At 45.2% G+C, this 17307-nt stretch overlaps 1 protein-coding gene across 1 annotated transcript in view; it reads left to right on the top strand.

Moving 5' to 3' along the window:
- The first annotated feature begins 259 nt into the window (after positions 1-259).
- The window catches only part of CHRDL2 (chordin like 2), a 47236-nt gene continuing 30188 nt past the window's right edge, over positions 260-17307 (top strand). Inside the window, exons 1-3 of the mRNA XM_053309944.1 lie at positions 260-511; positions 15958-16070; positions 17175-17268. Coding sequence (XP_053165919.1) covers positions 436-511; positions 15958-16070; positions 17175-17268 — 283 coding nt within the window. The 5' untranslated portion in view covers positions 260-435. The remainder of the gene's footprint in view (positions 512-15957; positions 16071-17174; positions 17269-17307) is intronic.

Genomic DNA, 17307 nt, shown 5'->3' with positions numbered 1-17307 from the left:
ACTTAATTAATACAACTTTTTTTTTTTAGAAGCAAGAAGGAACGAGATGAAAAGATCCCAGGGAAAGAGGGGTTAAAGTTTTTCCATGTTCAGCCCCTCCTGCTGCTTTGCTTATAAAAACTTAGGAAGGAGGGGTGGGGTGGGGGGAGAGAGAGATGTTAAAAGGCTGATTTTAAAAAATTGCAACCTGGTTCTTGACTTTCCCTACAGGAGGCGTCTCTGGAGAGCTCTGGCTTCAGGCTGGGTGGGAGGACGCCTCTAGAGATCCAGCTGTGTGCTCCCCAAACGGGTGGACAAGTGGACCTCTTTAAAGGCTGACACTCTGGCTTCTCAGACATCAGCTCTTGGGCACTCCAGAGAGAAAAGTCTGGGAATCGTATTCTTTCCCCCCCCACCTCTCCTTCTCTTCTGTCATCACACATCTTGAGTGGAAGAATGATTGCAGAAGTCCGAGAGATGATTTTAGTCCTGGGATTATTGCTTTTTTATCTGACTTTGGAAACTGATGCCAGTAAGTAATCGGAATAGAAAGAATGATGGAAAGATGGAAGTGGATGGACTGGAAGGATGGAGTGCCTGCAGGGAGGGAAAGCTGGGAGTCACTTTGGGTTACCCAAGTAATGTTATTGTTCTTAATATAGTTAGACTTCTGAACCCAGCAGAAAGATTAGTAGATACAGTGGAATTACTGTCTTGATGGATGAGACTGCAAGGATTACCTCTTGAGCTATACCCAGTCTTATTTCTGTAGTATTCCACAATTCAGCAAGGACATCTCTGATGTGAGACCTGCTTGAATGAATACTTTTATGCGGGTCTCATTCATTGCAGGGTGGACTGCCCTGGAGATATCCCCGCTGCTGCACTGTACCCTAAATTGGCAACAACAGGTATTCCACTCCTTGACTCACAACAGCTCTGTCATGAACATGACACCATTGACAGCCCTGCGACTGGCATGTGGGTTTTTAAGGCTTGCTCCGTTGTCCATTTTTAATTAACAGCCTTGGTCAAATCATCTTTTTAAAAATCTCACCCTCAACTCCATGAGGATGAGAGGGTAGCTCACGTCTAAAACAGGTCTGCGTGCTAACATGGGCTGCTCATTTCATGCATAGTAATGGCCATCTCATTTTAGTGGCAGAGGTGGCGGGTAGGAGGAACGGTGGCAGGTAGTGGCTTGCCCAATGTCAATCTAAGCTTCCTAGATCTAAAGCCCAATGTTAGTGATGTCGATTTCGGATGCAGAGCCCGATGCAGATGACCAGCCCAGCCTGGGGCGATCTCTTTCACCCTGGTAGCTTTATCAGTGGAATAGCTCTGCTAATAAGTGGTTAGAGAGGGTGGTAAGAGGTGTAGTGAAATAGTTTTCTGTAGCCCTCTAGGGATTTCCAGGAACACCTGAGGGGGGAAGAGACCTCACTAGCTGTGAAATGATTATTCTGCAGCTTTCTCTGGAGCTCCTACCCACTGTGGTCAAGAAACTTTGCTTCTCTCATCTCTCCTATAGGAGAGGGATTTCCAACCTTGAGTCCCTAGATGCTGTGGTACTACAACTCCCATCATCCTTCAAACATAGTAGCAGGGGATTATGGGAGTTGAAGTCCCACAACATCTGGGGACCTAAGGTTGGGAACCCTTGCCCTATAGGGGGATTGTTTCTCTTCCTTTGGAGCAACCATGTGTCCAATCCTTTATGCATGTTTATTTGGAAGTAAATTTCACTGACATCTATGAGATTTACTCTCAGGTTCATATGCCTCTGAGGCCACCTAATGGCACAGTGGGGAAATGACTTGACTAGCAAGCTAGAAGTTGCCGGTTCGAATCCCTGCTGGTAAACACCTATATTGGGCAGCAATGATATAGGAAGATGCTGAAAGGCATTATTTCATAGTGCGTGGGAGATGGCAATGGTAAACCCCTCCTGCATTCTACCAAAGAATAGCCAGCGTGGTGTAGTGGTTAGAGTGCTGGACTAGGAATGGGGAGACCCGAGTTCAAATCCCCATTCAGCCATGAAACTAGCTGGGCGACTCTGGGCCAGTCACTTCTCTCTCTCAGCCTCACCTACTTCACAGGGTTGTTGTGAGGAGAAACTTAAGTATGTAGTACACCGCTCTGGGCTCCTTGGAGGAAGAGCGGGGTATAAAAAATGAAGATTATTTGGCTGAATGTGGGGGATTTGCATTGGAAGATGAAAACCCCTCTCCATTTTCCTATGAAACTGCCCTATACTGCCAAGAGCTCTTTCGCCATCAAGCCCATTGCTGTCTGTGGCTCCCCTTCTGCTATTATTTATTTATTTATTTATTTATTTATTTATTTATTTAACTTGAAACAAGAAGATCTATCTTCTATCTTCTAGCTATCTGAGAAGAGCCCTTTAAAAGTGGAGGTGCTTGAAATTGTACCTGAGGCTTTCTGCATGTGAAGCAAGCCTCGGTTCTACCAAGGCTTGAGCACGTAGGTCTGCTCAACCTTGCACCCCCCAGCTGTTTTGGGGCTACAACTCCCATAATCCCCAGCCACAGTGGCCAATAGCCAGGGATTATGGGAGCTGTGGGCCACCATCTGCAGGAGAGCCGAAGTTGAGCAGCCCTGGTCTGGGGGATGTTTCTGTCAGTTACCCTTTCCAATTGAGAACACCATGGAAGCTTCCGTTATTTTGGTCTTGAGTTTAAGCTGCAAAGTGTTGACTTTGTCTGGGGCTAAAGGGCTCCCTTTAGCCCCGGAGTTCTCAAACCTGGGTCTCCAGATGTTGCTGGAGTACAACTCCCACCCTAGCACCTAGGACCTCTTGAACTGAGTTCAGAGCTTGCAGGCGATGGGTCAGACCCAAAAAGCATGTTGTAAATCAAATAAGCAAAGAAACAAACACATAATGTTCAGAATCCCAGCCAACCCCTGTACATCATGAGTGAAGGTAAACAGGCACAAACCAAGGTATATGCTTCTTTTTATAAAGAATTGCCTACATATATTCATCTCTGTCCATTTGTTTATTTGGATATTATTATTATTATTATTGCTATTTACACACAGTCTACCAGATGTTATTGACTGGATTTGGTACTTTGATTATCGGGCCCTTTCCAAGGGTCTAGGATAACTAAAGAAAACTTAAAAATAGCATCGTAGTATTCGTGCTTTCCCAAGTAGTGTGGCCTTCTGTGGCTGATGTGTTGTAATTTTCTTGATGCCCAAGGTGTCAAGATGGTGTTCATTTCTTTTGGTACTGCACCAAGGGCACCAACAACTGTTGGCACCACTATTGTTTTCTTTTCCCAGAGCTGCTCAGTTTCAATCTGAAGGTCCTTGTATCTAGTTATTTTCTCCAGTTGTTTTTCATTGACTCGTCTATCCTCTGGGATTGTGATATCAATTATCAGAACCCGATTCTTCTTGATGACTGTCAGATCTGGCATGTTGTGCGCTAAATGCCTCTCAGTTTGTATTTGAAAGTCTCGCAGGATTTTTGCCTCTTCATTTTCTGTGACCTTCTCAATCGGATGATTCCACCAATTCTTGCTTGCTGGCAGTTTGTAATTCTTGCAAAAGTTCCAGTGGATCATCGCAGCAACTTTATTGTGTCTTTCTTTATAATCAGTCTGCGCAATCTTCTTACAACAACTTACAAGGTGCTCAACCGTCTCCTCCGCTTCCTTGCATAATCAACACTTACTGTCTTTCTGGGTCTTATCAATTTTTGCTTTTATAGCATTTGTTCATAGTGATTGTTCCTGGGCTGCAAAAATGAGACCTTCCCTTGTTTGATGATGATGATGATGATGATGATATTGGTTTTCAACATAAAAGTTTTTGAAGTGGTTCACATGTAGCAAAAATAGTAAAGATAAGAAAATGATTCCCTATCCCCAAAGGGATGACATTCTAAAAAGAAACAACTAGATGCCCGTAACAGCCAGTGGAGGGATGCTGTGCTGGGTTGGAATAAGGGCATTTGCTCTCCCTCTGCTCAATACAGGAAAGTCACTGCTTTCAAAGATGCTTCTTAGCCCAGTCAGCAGGAAGTTTTCACACCCAGCTTTTAGTTCGCATCTCCTCCAGGGATGCATTCATATATTGGCCAAATTTACCTCAAAGTCCCTGTGAGCAATTGGGGATCTCTCCAGACACAATTCGAGTTTTTCATTGTGCCTTAGAGTGTAGTCCAATTTATATCCAGGGTTAAAAAAAAATCCACTTTATGCATCGGTCTTTTTTGCGGGGGCAACTTTGAACTGGCAGTAAAGCCTCTCAGCAAACCCGTGTTATAGCCTGCTGTCTGGGAAAGCTGAGAGAGAGAGAGAGAGAGAAGAGAGAGAGAGAGAGAGAGAGAGAGAGAGAGAGAGAGAGAGAGAGAGAGAGGTGTCAAGTCAGTTAACAACCGATGCAGGAGCACATTAAACTTCTATTCTAGCTCTATTAAGATTTGCACAGAACGTTTCGATCTTATGAAGTAGATTGTAAACTCCTTCTCTTGGGAACAGAGGCTGAAAGCATGGAAGTGGCTTGCCCCACGTCACTGTCCGGAGCCCAAAATCTCTGGCTTCGAGACAACTGTCCAGAAAGGACCACACAGCTGCTTCTAGTGAAGCCACCTGACAAGATCACCCTTGCATGAATGAATCAGAAGATCCTCCACTCCTGGTTCTGTTGTTACAGTCACTAAGGCTGGTCTGAATCTCCCGCGTCACCCCTAAGCTTAATTAAAGGGTGGGAACCATCACCACACCTTCCTGAATCTTCCCAAGTGAGAGAGCAGCAGGAAGTGCCAAGACAACTGTTATACTTTAAAATAATATTGCAGCCAACTCTCATGCAAGAGTAAGTGCCGCCGAGTTCATTTTACCATCCACAGTGAGCCATGCTGCCCACCTGCCTATGACTGAATAAGCCTTGACTGAAACAGATCAGCTCCCATGTTCAGAGAGATTATGCCATATTTACTGGCAGACAAGCGTGCATGCCATGCCGATGTTTCCTTCCAAAAGGCACAGACCTTGCCAGCTACTTAGAGATGCATGCAAATGGGTGAGCTCTGTGGAAACTTGTTTCATTGGCACACGGTGTTCTCTGCCGGGCAAATCAGTTGTGGAAGAAGCTGGGACTTTTTGTATGGTGGCAGGTGCAAGGGGAAAGTGGAGTAGGTAACGTCTAGACGACACATTTAATCTGCTTAACTCTCTTGGCCTTGAACCCAGCCCCGAGGCCACAGTTCTTCCAGGGGTTTTGGCTGGAGCAAAGTTGCCAGCTGACCAGAAATAAGCAGCCTAGTCTGCTCTTGTGTCTTAAAAGAAGCAGTTTGGGAGACGCCAAAAAGTGAAGCTTTTCATTAATCATCTGCTAATCTGTTCATTTTAAGCCGCTCTTGAATGCACAGGAGCAGGGTGGGTTCAAAAAGTTGGCAGTTTATTGAAACATGCACCTGAGGGTGGAACTACACATTACATCGTTCTTTTGGAGGTCTTTAAGAAAACATGTCATTCAGCCACTGAGACTGCAGTTTGTCGTGGAAAATAGCTTTTTAAACCTTTCCCTTTGTGGTAGTAAAAATGCTTCTCCCTAACTCCCCACCGCCCGCCATCCCCGGTTAGGCAAAAGAGACAAGTATCAATAATGCATAGATGTTACCCTGCGACGATCAGAAATTCATATTCTGTGGCTCAGAGCCTTAATGAAGCCAGAGGTTACCAGGCGTTATCCCTGGAGTTGATTTCATTTGTCCTTTTTTCATTTGTCCTGGCCCATACAATACAGCAACAGATTCTTGCAATTCATACAATACAGCAACAGAGAGGAAGATTTGTTTTGTGAAAGACATATGGGCGTATGGCAGCCTTTGACAGTTTTGATCCCCAGGTGCAGTTGCGTTGATATATTTTCATGGGCAGTTTGCTATAGCTCTAGCTTTATTATCTGGCTTTTAATTTGTTGTATCTTATCTCATATTGTGAACTTGTCCTTGCCAGTAAAGCCAGAGGGTCATCTGTTAAAGCAGGGGTTCTCAATCTTGGGACACCAGATGTTGTTGGACTACAACTCCCATTATCCTCAGGCACACAGTGATCATCTGGAGACCCACAGTTGGCATCCCCTGTGTTACAGCATTCGTTTCAATAATTTCAGACGTTGGGCTCATTTTGGAGCCCAGTCTAAAACATGGGATCTAGTTTTGTTTTATTTCTTGTTACCATACCTGTCCATAATTCTCTCCAGTTTTCTTCTGGGAGATGGTGGAACATAGTGGCCTATGAGAAATCAGAGCTTCCCTTGTTTGAATCTTGCCTCTGCCATGCACTTACTCTGAGACCCTCAGCAAGCTTCTCTTCCTTCGCTGCAAGATGAGGATAATCATACCTATATTATATGGCATCAAGATAATACCGGTGAAGTGCTTTGCACCCTCCAAAAGCCCTGCACAAGTGGTGATCATGAGTCTCTCTTCCTCCTCCTCTTCCTCCTCTCTCTGTTTTGCTCAAACTTTTGAAAGGCAGCCCCTAAAAATAAGGAGAACAGCAAAGCCAGTGGGTAGTACCACCCCTGCAGTTCAGCTTAGTTTGTACAGAAGCCCAGTTGTGGGTCACCCACCAACCGCCGGACCAATGGGTTAATATTAAAAGGCATTTCATGGGGACTGGTCAAGCATCTAGGGGAATATACCAGAACACATCATCTTCAGAATGGCTGGGATGAGATCTCTGTATCAGTACTGCAGAATTGGCCCTTCCAACTGCTTTCCCCAAAACAGATGTTTTCTCAGGCAAGTGCTGCTGGTTTTGGCTAGCAACTAGGATGGCCAGTGGCCCAGTCTCCTCCTTACTCACTGTACACCAGCATAAATATAGTCAGATATTCCTGAGAGCCTCGAGTTGGTACACTGCCTTTCCTACTCCAGAAAGAGAATGGGGGTGGGGGGTGGTATAGGAAATGCGGAGGGATCGCCATCTCTGGGCGATGTTTCTGTCAGTTACTCTTTCCAAGTGAGAACACCATGGCTTCCGTTACTTTGATCTTGCATTTAAGCTGCAAACAACACTGAGGACTTTGACAGGGGCTAATGGGCTCCCTTTAGCCCAGGGGTTCTCAATCCTGGGTCTCCAGATGTTGCTGGAGCACAACTGCCATCCCATCTGGGGACCAAGGTTGGGAACCCCTTACATCAAGATTATACATATGGAGCACTTCACACACTCAAAAAGCCCTGCATAGAAGCACAAAGTATTTCTCTCTCTCCAAGGTGATTAACAAGGTCACTGATTAGAGTGTGTGTGTGTGGGGGGGGGGGTAATCACCCCTCTCCCAAGTTTCAGACTACATGCGATTATTATCCAGGACTACATCCACTTCTGTTTATTATACAACAATTGTTCACGTCTTACAATTAATCTTGAATATACCCATACACAGGCCTCTGAACTTCAGAATGACTCATGGCTTCTCTCTCAATCTCTTTCAGACCACCCAAAGCCCAGGTATGGCAATGGGGCAGCTCACACACACAGTTTGCAACACAATTGGTTTCAGCAGGCCAAATGGAAAGGCCTCACTGCCTCTCCTTCTCCTGCCAAAGTGTGGAATGCCACCAATGGGCTCTGTTCTGCATAGAGTCTGAGCTGAGTGTCCTTTTAGCATCTTCTCAGCAAGGCTTTATTATTACCACAAGTAGGAATCCCCAAGCCCACCCAATGTGTCAGGTTCATTGGACCCGCAAACAGGTTTATTGGACATGGCTTGTGTGGACTGTGTTTAGCTTGGCGCATAAGCTAGTTTGTGGGTTGTGAAGTTGAATAAGCCTGATTGACTCAAAGCATGTGCTAGGTGACGTACTCAGGGCCTAGCTCTTTCCCTGGGGTCTTTGGCCTAGTTTATGGACTGTACCACTTTAATCAATCGATCGATTGATCAATTAACCACCTGACTCCAAAGGTGCCTGACTCCAAACCCTAACCCTAACCCACTTCAGGCTACAGGTGAGGGTTGCCAATTTAGAATGCTCTACTCTGCAAAGAAAGACTAGGGAATCAAGGTGAAATGTTCTCTCCAGCTCCTTACTCTGCTTGATGTTGTTGTTATTGTTTTGTTTTACTTGGAATTTTTTGTAAGGCAAAGGAGCATTCAAACATATGATATAGTGGTACTGTTGTCCATTTGACCATCTCAGAACTTGACCACCTCCTTCCAGCCTCAAGATTTACCATTGGATGGGCACAATATGGGGGGAAGGGAGGCCAGAGGTTGACACATGAAGATGAGGGAAGCAAAGTCATTGCGCCATACGCAAATTAGGTACTTCCTCCAAGAGGGTAGGTAGAAAGAACGCCTCCTTTCCTCAGGGAAAAGACTCTGAACATCTAGCTGGCGTCAGCATTGGCTCCATTGCTGTCAATGGAGCAGTGCCGGAGGCTTAGGAGAAACCCTCTCTTCCGGAACATGAACTTTGCAACCCTTGTAGACCTGGGGAAGCCGAGCGAAACAGAAGAGGTGAACTTCTGGTCTTGTAGCTCAACTGTTGCTGCTCAGGAAAACCAGAACATATCAAATAGAGCAAAGCGAAATTTCTGACAAATGTCCTGTTCAGTTAAAATGTCAGCATTCCGGTTAGACTTTTTCAAGACCTCCTTAGAAATACAGTACTGAATGACACTTATTTTAAAAATTCCCTAAACTGAAAGCTGGGTCAACAGAGCACACACATAACCCTTGTTAAAAAGCTGACATCCTGCTGATCAGCTGTTCAGTGGGGAAGGGAGAAGGTTGAATCCAGCCCCTATCCTCCTGAACAGCTGATGGGTGGAATTTCATGTCACTTTTTAAAAAGGCTATATATTGGATCAGAGTGGGAAATTGCATTTGCAGCACTCACTTACATGGGCATTTCCCATCTAGCTAGGGAAATGTGCATGGGTTACTTCTTTGGCACAGGTATGGCTTGTAGCTGGCCTTGCCTAGAGTAAAGTATGCTATTGAGTCGGTGTCGACTCCTGGCGACCACAGAGCCCTGCGGTTGTCTTTGGTAGAATACAGGAGGGGTTTACCATTGCCATCTCCCGTGCAGTGTGAGATGATGCCTTTCAGCATCTTCCTATATCGCTGCTGCCCAATATAGGTGTTTCCCATAGTCTGGGGAACATACCAGCGGGGATTCGAACTGGCAACCTCTGGCTTGCTAGTCAAGTCATTTCCCGCTGTGCCATTAGGTGGCTCTCACTAACTAAAACACATGTTTAAAAATGGATTTAGCCCGGGTTTCTCAAACTTGGGTGCCTGGATGTTGTTGGACTACAACTACCATCATTCCCTGAACAGCTGGAACTGTTGCATTTCTAGTCCAGCAACATTGAGGGACCCAAGTTTGAGAGAAATAAGACCCAAATAAGAACTCTAACGTTGTTGATTGATTGATTAAGTGCCGTCAAGTCGGTGTCAACTCTTAGCAACCACATAGATAGATTCTCTCCAGGATGATCGGCCTTCACCTTGGCCTTGAAGGTCTCTCAGTGGTGCATTCATTACTTTCGTAATTGAGTCCATCCACCTTGCTGCTGGTCGTCCTCTTCTTCTCTTTCCTTCAACTTTCCCCAGCATTATGGACTTCTCAAGGGAGTTGGGTTTTTGCATAATGTGTCCAAAATATGATAGTTTGAGTCTGGTCATTTGTGCCTCGAGTGAAAATTCTGGATTGATTTGTTCTGTGATCCATTTGTTTGAATTCCTGGCTGTCCATGGTCTCCTCAAAAGTCTTCTCCAGCACCCAAGTTCAAAAGTGTAAATGCTTTTTCTTGCTTGCTTCTTCAAAGTCCAACTTTCACATCCATAGAGTGTCACGAGGAAAACCATTGTCCAAACGATTCTAATCTTTGTATGTGTAGACACGTCACAACATCTAAATATCCTTTCCAAGGCCTTCATTGCAACCGTACTAAGTGTTAACTTTGTTACAAAACTCTAATTTTGATAGCCAGTTTTTCAACCAGCATGGAGGTAGTTAAGCTGGCTGCCAGAAAGATGAGGTGTTTGTGACCTGTTTTCTTTGGAGTCCGACAGAATTCAGAAAGCAGAAAGCAGCTCTGTGTTATTTGCGAACCCCAGGTGTTGTTTGTGTGGAGTAAAAAAAACCAACAGAAGAGTGTTGTTTTTCACATCAGAGTACATTATGTCCAGTACCAAGTATTGCATTCAAATTACACACGTGGTGAGTGCAAAAGACAATTTACGTTTAATTACAGTGGTTTGAATGTAATGAGTGAAAACGCCCCTTTGTGCTTCAGATCAAGGCGAAATTTGAAAAGCTGCCAATACGGTAGTTCCTCTTTGAGCCAGTAGGGGTCTCTCTTACACACAGCTGTACAGCTGTTGCACCTGTTAATATGCTGGTTGCCAGTTCATAAGCGGCAGACAAATTTTAAGAGGGTTTGAGGGTCTAGGCAGGAGTTACAGAGTGAATAAATGACCTTAACATGATTGATTTTTATGTAGCATTGAGAATTGTTGTACAGATGTGGCCAGCCCAATGCTGATTGATCCCTGCCTCTTCTCCAGGATCCATAAGGATCTCCCTGCAAGTTCAGACCAACAATCCATGTAACCCAGTATACTGTCTCCATTGTAGTTCTGAAGAAATGTCCAGCGGCATGAAGCCCTGGTGATGCTGTGGGCTGTTTCCCACCGTATGATTTTGGAAGGAAGATAATTCCACCAAAGTAGGACCTTTATTCACAAGACCAGTTCACATTCACCAGACCAGCTAAGGTCGTTGCTAAGGCATGCATATATCTTTAAATATTAACCTATTAGTCTGACCAAAGAACATATGCTATATTTTGTACATTTGTTTACCCCTAACAGCCACCTAATGGCGCAGCGGGGATGCAACCTGACTAGAGAACAGGAGGCTGTTGGTCCAAATCCCTGCTGGTGTGTTTCCCAGAATATGGGAATCTCCTCTATCGGGCAGCAGCGACATAGGCAGGTGCTGAAAGGCATCATCTCATACTTCGCAGGAGGAGGCAATGGGAAACCCCTCCTGTATCCTACCAAGAAAAATACTTGGCTCTGTGGTCACCAGGAGTCGACACTGACTCAACGGCACAACCTTTCCTTTTATAACTAAAACATGCATTTATCTTTAAACCTTAACCTTTTCGTCTGACTAAAGGATGTATACTGTATTATATACTGTACATTAATAATATAACCTCATAACTATTCTTAATTACATATGGATCTTAATCATACATTGACGACATATCATGAACTCCTAAAAGACAGCTTATGTGATGTTTGTACCAATGGGTTATTTATTAACTGAGCACATCATGAGAAACCACTGACCCGCCCACCAATACGCCCCGTCACTAGCGTCAGGTCCATCTAGGACGCGATCATGGCAAGCCTTTCATTTCCACTTTCAGGGGCAAACTTGGGCAGTCATCAATTTCTCACATTTTCCCAGACCTCTGGTTAATGGGTTAATTACCCTCGTGCCCGTGCTCATAGCATAACTGATCTTTCTAGCTGAGGCATATGGAAGGCCCCATTGAACTCAACGGGACTTTACTTCTCAGTAACATGTGTAGGATCAAGTTATATGGCTGCCATCCTGTGCACACTTACCTGGGAGTAAGTTCCTTTGAACACATTGGGACTTCCCCCAAGTAAACATGACTAGGCTCAGGCTACATAACAGTCCACCCTAACTCCGTTAGTATAACCCTGCTAACGGAGCAAAGAGGCACCTTTCAAAGTGGCGCTGCTCTTATATTTAGCATAGGGAGAGCAACTGGCTCTATCCAACCCCAGCACAGCATCCCTCCAGTGGCTGTTGCTGGTGTCTACCTTATGTTTCTTTTTAGATTGTGAGCCCTTTGGGGACAGGTGACCATCTTATTTATGTATTAATTAATTATTTTAAAATTTTAATTTTAAATTATTGTAATGTTTAACCTTCTTCTCCCCCCCCCTTTTTTTTTGGTATTGCTTTATTGTAAACTGCTCAGACATGCAAGTCTGCCAGTCCAGTTCTGTGCAGCCCAGTGCTGTCTGAGCTCCTTGGGACTAGGAGAGGAGAGGTGGTCTTGTGGTAGCAAGCATGACTTGTCCCCATAGCTAAGCATGGTCTGCCCTGGTTGCATATGAAAGGGAGACTTGATGTGTGAGCACTGGAAGATATTCCCCTTAGTAGGGGATGGAGCTGCTCTGGGAAGAGCCTCTAGGTTCCAAGTTCCCTCCCTGGAAGTATCTCCAAGATAGGGCTGAGAGAGATTCCTGCCTGCAACCCTGGAGAAGCCGCTGCCAGTCTGTGAAGACAATACTGAGCTAGATAGACCAATGGTCTGACTCAGTATATGGCAGTTCCCTATGTTCCTATGTTCCTAGGCATGCTGAGGATAGAACCAGGGGCCTTCTGCATGCACGGCAGGCCCTCGCCTACCAAGCCATGTGCCCTCCCAGACACTCCCCGCGAAAAGTGTGGCTGGCCCCTGCCTCCAGCCACCATAAAGCAAGGGTGACTATTCCGTTCTGACAGAGGCTGGAGAATGTACAGTTCCAGGACTGGTCTGGGGGCACTGAGAGGGCGTTGGAATGTATGTGGGGAGGGTGCCGGGTTTTGAGCAGAACGGGTCATTAAGAGTGGGAGTATTCACTGCTGCCGAGTGCGCCGGGGTGCAGGGGTGCCCAGTAGGCGGGGCGCACCGGGGATGTGCCCTGTTGCCCTGTGGGCCAGTCCAAGCCTGTACGGTTCAGAGCAACAGAACGAGCCTCTACGCCGGCTCCTGATCTTTTCCAGCTCCGTCTCTGGCTGCTTCACAGGCATGAGTCAGATTTGCTTGGTAGGGCTGGAAGCAAGCCAAGGTCCTGGCGATGAAAGAAAGAATGGTGCAGACGGATTATTGGAGCCAGCCCACATGGAGGTTGCTCCTCTTAGCTTAGCAAAGCTGTGCCATGCAGAGGGGGCCCATAGGTTATGGCTTTTGCCATCGGCCATTGAAAGCTTTGAAAGCAGTGCAGGGGAAACCGCCCCCCCCCCAAGAAATAACTCACTGGAGAAGCCGGGAGACTAGCAGTTTTTATGAACAACAACAAATCAACATAAAAGATCTGAAATATAGTACATGAAACGAAAAAACAGATCCTAATAATGTAACCAGAAATCACTAAATATATGAATATAAATTATATGGAAAGTGAGACAATCAAAGATATATAGTGATATAGATGAATCAAAGATACAGATGAAATGTAATGACAAAACCTCTACAGCAATATATGCATAAGAACAATAAAGTAAGAAAAGTGTGCCATCAAGTCGATTTCAACTCCTGGCGCCCACAGAGCCCTGTGCTTGTCTTTGGTAGAATACAGGAGGGATTTCCCATGGCCACCTCCCGCACAGCCTGAGATGATGCCTTTCAGCATCTTCCTATATTGCTGCTGCCCAATATAATAGCAGCGGGGATTCGAACCGGCAACCTTCTGCTTGTTAGTCAAGCATTTCCCCGCTGCACCATTTAAGGTGGTAGAACCGTATAATAATGTAAACTATAGAAACACAACAGCTTTCCGGTAACGTTCACTGTTTCAGTGTGCTTTTTCAAGTGTCCCCAAAGTTCAGTTGTACTTCAAAAAAATATCAGAAATCTTGTCTTTCTATTCCTCTGTTGGATGATGAATCCTTCTCAATGGGAATCCATCAGTTTCCCCCCATCATATGTCCATTCTGCCTTCTCAAGGGTTTCCAGCAGACTGACGCAAGGGTGGTGGTGCAAAGGGCCTTGTGGACTGGCAGGCTGGCTTATTTGGCGGAGCAACAGCCATGGGCTGGAAGAGGTCCGAGTACATTCAGAAGCATTGCCTCCCCATCCTTTAAAGGCAGCATGGCTTAACCCAGCATCAGGTTGTGTTTTCATGGGATTTGGGGTGGCTGCTAACAATGCTGCCACTGAGGGTAGAATATAAAGCTTGTTTCTTGACGAGTGTCTCAGGAGGGTAAGAATAAGTCTGCTTGACAGAGAGGCGAGCATTTCTCAGTGTACCAGTGAACTCTAGAGATGGGCCAGATATCCTCCGGTTACTGTTTACAGCTAAGGACCAGCCATGGTGGTGGTGCAGAACCCCTCCCGCCTCCAGAAATGCATCCCACCTTTTTCCAGTGCTGATTGCTGCTGTTTCTGCCTCCCCTCCCACCGCCGAACTGCTGTTGTTTATTCCTTCCTGGATTAGTCATGTGGATGATCCATCCCACCTCAACAAAGAATAAGCAGGAGAAGGGAGGATGTTGCAGTGCTCTGGCATCTCCAAGATAGGGCTGAGAGATATTCCTGCCTGCAACCTTGGAGAAGCCGCTGCTAGTCTGTGAAGACAATACTGAGCTAGATGGACCAATGGTCTGACTCAGTATATGGCAGCTTCCTAGGTTCCTATGTTCCTATAGCTAATCCAATGGCTGCTTCTGCCATGGAAATCTAGTAGGTCAGCTCACATATGCAGGAAGCGCTCCCATTTTGAGATCGTGTGTTAGATTAAAGCAAGGTTGGAGGTGGGAGATTGATTGTCTGCCAGGCCCCAGCTGGGTGGGATGAGGATGCTTTACCCAGATCCCAGATTCCGTCCCCAGCTGCTTCTGAACAAAGTAGGCAGAACAATTGTCCTACCCAACTGGGGCTTGACAGATTATTTCAAGGACGTTTGTCTGCCATGATTGATCTTCCCAATTGAGGAAGGAGCCCCTTTAATCTTTAGGGTTCCCTGGAAGAGTCTGGAAAGCCATTGAGCTAAAAGCTTTAGCTGCTTGATCTGTCTGTGGAATAGGGACGTTTACAGCCCTGATCAAAACAGGTGTTTTCCTGGAAACCTGAACCTGGAGGTGGAGCATGTGAAAGTTCTTTGGTGGGCTGTGGAAGCTGCCAGCCCAGACCTAAGCTCACAGAATGTGAGGCATGCACACCTGACGAATGTGAAGGCAGGGCACACCCTGAGAGGAAACACATATTTGCTTGCTGAGAAACATGGGTGTAATTTGTCTTCGCAACTGCAGATGGGCATCTTTCACTGATCTGTGTGAGTCCCAAAGCTGGAGAAGGCTATGGCAGGTGTAGGCTCAGGCTGGCATCAGCTTGAAAGATCTTTTCATTTTTATTCTCAAACACCCAGCACAGAAAGCCAGAGTTGATGCTCAGCATCTCTTAACAGTCTAGACATGACTAATCTCTGTTAAGTAATCCTGAGTATAAGAAGTATACAAAGAGGTCACTCACACAGTCAAAAATTGCGTTCTACCCAGTTTTGGGAGCTGTGTGTGCTCCCAATTTTTGCTTGTGTGGAAGCAAGGTAGGAGGAAAACCTGGGTAGAAGTGATGGTGTGGAAACAAGCTGGGGGGAGGACCTGGGTAGCATTTTTCCCTACCTTGCTTCCACACAATCACTTCTTCCCAGGTTTTCCTTCTACCTTGCTTCCACACAACCGGAAATTGGAAGCACACACAGCTCCCAAACCTGGGTAGAACACAGTTTTTGACTGTGTGAATGACCTCAAAGTATATGTAAACACAAGATATGTGTTGCTGGCTTTGACCAAGATGTACTTTGTCCTGCATGCTTTGTAAGCATCCCAGCAATCAATGGCCCACTGGTGCATTGCCAACTACCTTCTGTTCACCCTTGTAGGCAGGAGAACGAGGATGAGGAAACATGGTCATATTTTGTTTGCCACCTTATTAAGCAGGTGTAAATTATCATTAGAGAATATAGATTCTACATAGTCATCTGGACTTGTGATAATCTCAACTTTAGCTCTCATGATTCTCATTGATTCTCATTGAAAGCTGACATGCCTGCTCCCCTGTGCTGAGCAACAGATAATTCATTTTAGGGTACCACTTTGAAGTTCAGCTTATTGCTCTCCTTTCACACACACGGCCGTATCTTGTATAACCTTCCTGTGTTGATTTCCAGGTCCAGATGCCTCCTGTATGTTTAATGGCAAGAAATACAAAGCAGGAGAGAGCTGGCACCCTTACCTGGAGCCTCAAGGGGTCATGTACTGCATCCGATGCACCTGTTCTGAGGTATCTCTTGAAGCTCTTAATTGTTTGGTGACAGCAATCACTTCCCAATCCCTTTATCAGGATCTCCAATGGGATATTATAAGCATTAATAAACTGAGTGACAAAACTAGACGGTGATTGTCTGTGGAATCATAAGACTGAAAAACACCCAAAGGGTCACCTTGACCAACTCTCTGTAACCAAAGAGGATAATCTTTGGATCTCTTTATATATGGCACCCAGCTGACTGGGATGTACTCCAGCATATGTGCTGACCTGTGCACGTTCCCTCATAAGTAAGTCCTACTGTATTTCATGGGATTTACTTCCATGTAAAGGCGCATAGTATTGCAGCCTTAGTCTGCTGGCATTATTCAGGGTGGAAAATAATGTACTAAGATTTATTTATTTATTTATTTATTTGGCAAAAGACAGGGGTGTGGAGGGGGTCGGGAAAGGCACAGAGATGTTTCCAGACTTCTGTAATGATAATGTCTAGGCAACTCATTTTTCTTTTCTTTTTTTTTTAATTAATGTTTTATTCAACCAAGTATCAATAAATTGAAATTACAATGGCTTACATGCTGAGTGATTTGTTTTTAACCCTCCCCCAGCCCTCTTTTCCCATTTGAACATTTCCCATGGACCAATCAGTATAAAATTCATATGCTTATAAAGAGAAATATGCTTATTAGACACAGTGATACTTGTTTTTCTTTTTGAAAAAGCGGAGACTCTTGGGAAGTCCATTACATGTCAGAAAGCAGAATTGGATGGAATTGGTTTTGATGCAAGAAAAACAGGTCAAATCAGAAGTAAAGAAAAGAGCCTGATCCAGACATTATGCTGTACGAGTGTACAGATGATTGTGCACCCATGTATGTGTTTGTGTGAATGACTGCACCTGTGTTCGTTTTAATAGTGAACTTGGATGCAGGCCCTTCAAATGCATGGTACAGATAGGAAGTGTACTTCTGTACCTGCATTCAAAATAACATGTGAATGACTGTACTTGCCTACCGATCTGTACCTTTATACACTGTACACTTCTGCAAATGTCGAACATAACGTGTAAATGGGCCTGAGGTTTTCATTGTGACTGATGCTTGTCCTCTTTGCACCCAGGATACCAACGTAAGCTGCAGCCGCATCAAGTGCCCCGTTCTTCAGTGCCCAAATCCCATCAGTGAGCCTCAGCAGTGCTGCCCCAAGTGCCCAGGTAAGCCCATTTGAAGGCCTCTCCCTGTTTTTTTCTATG

This window comes from Hemicordylus capensis, chromosome 3 (genome assembly GCF_027244095.1).
Source record: "Hemicordylus capensis ecotype Gifberg chromosome 3, rHemCap1.1.pri, whole genome shotgun sequence".
NCBI lineage: Eukaryota > Metazoa > Chordata > Lepidosauria > Squamata > Cordylidae > Hemicordylus > Hemicordylus capensis.
The sequence above is the reverse complement of the archived record's forward strand: the minus strand, read 5'-3'. Positions and strand labels throughout refer to the sequence as shown.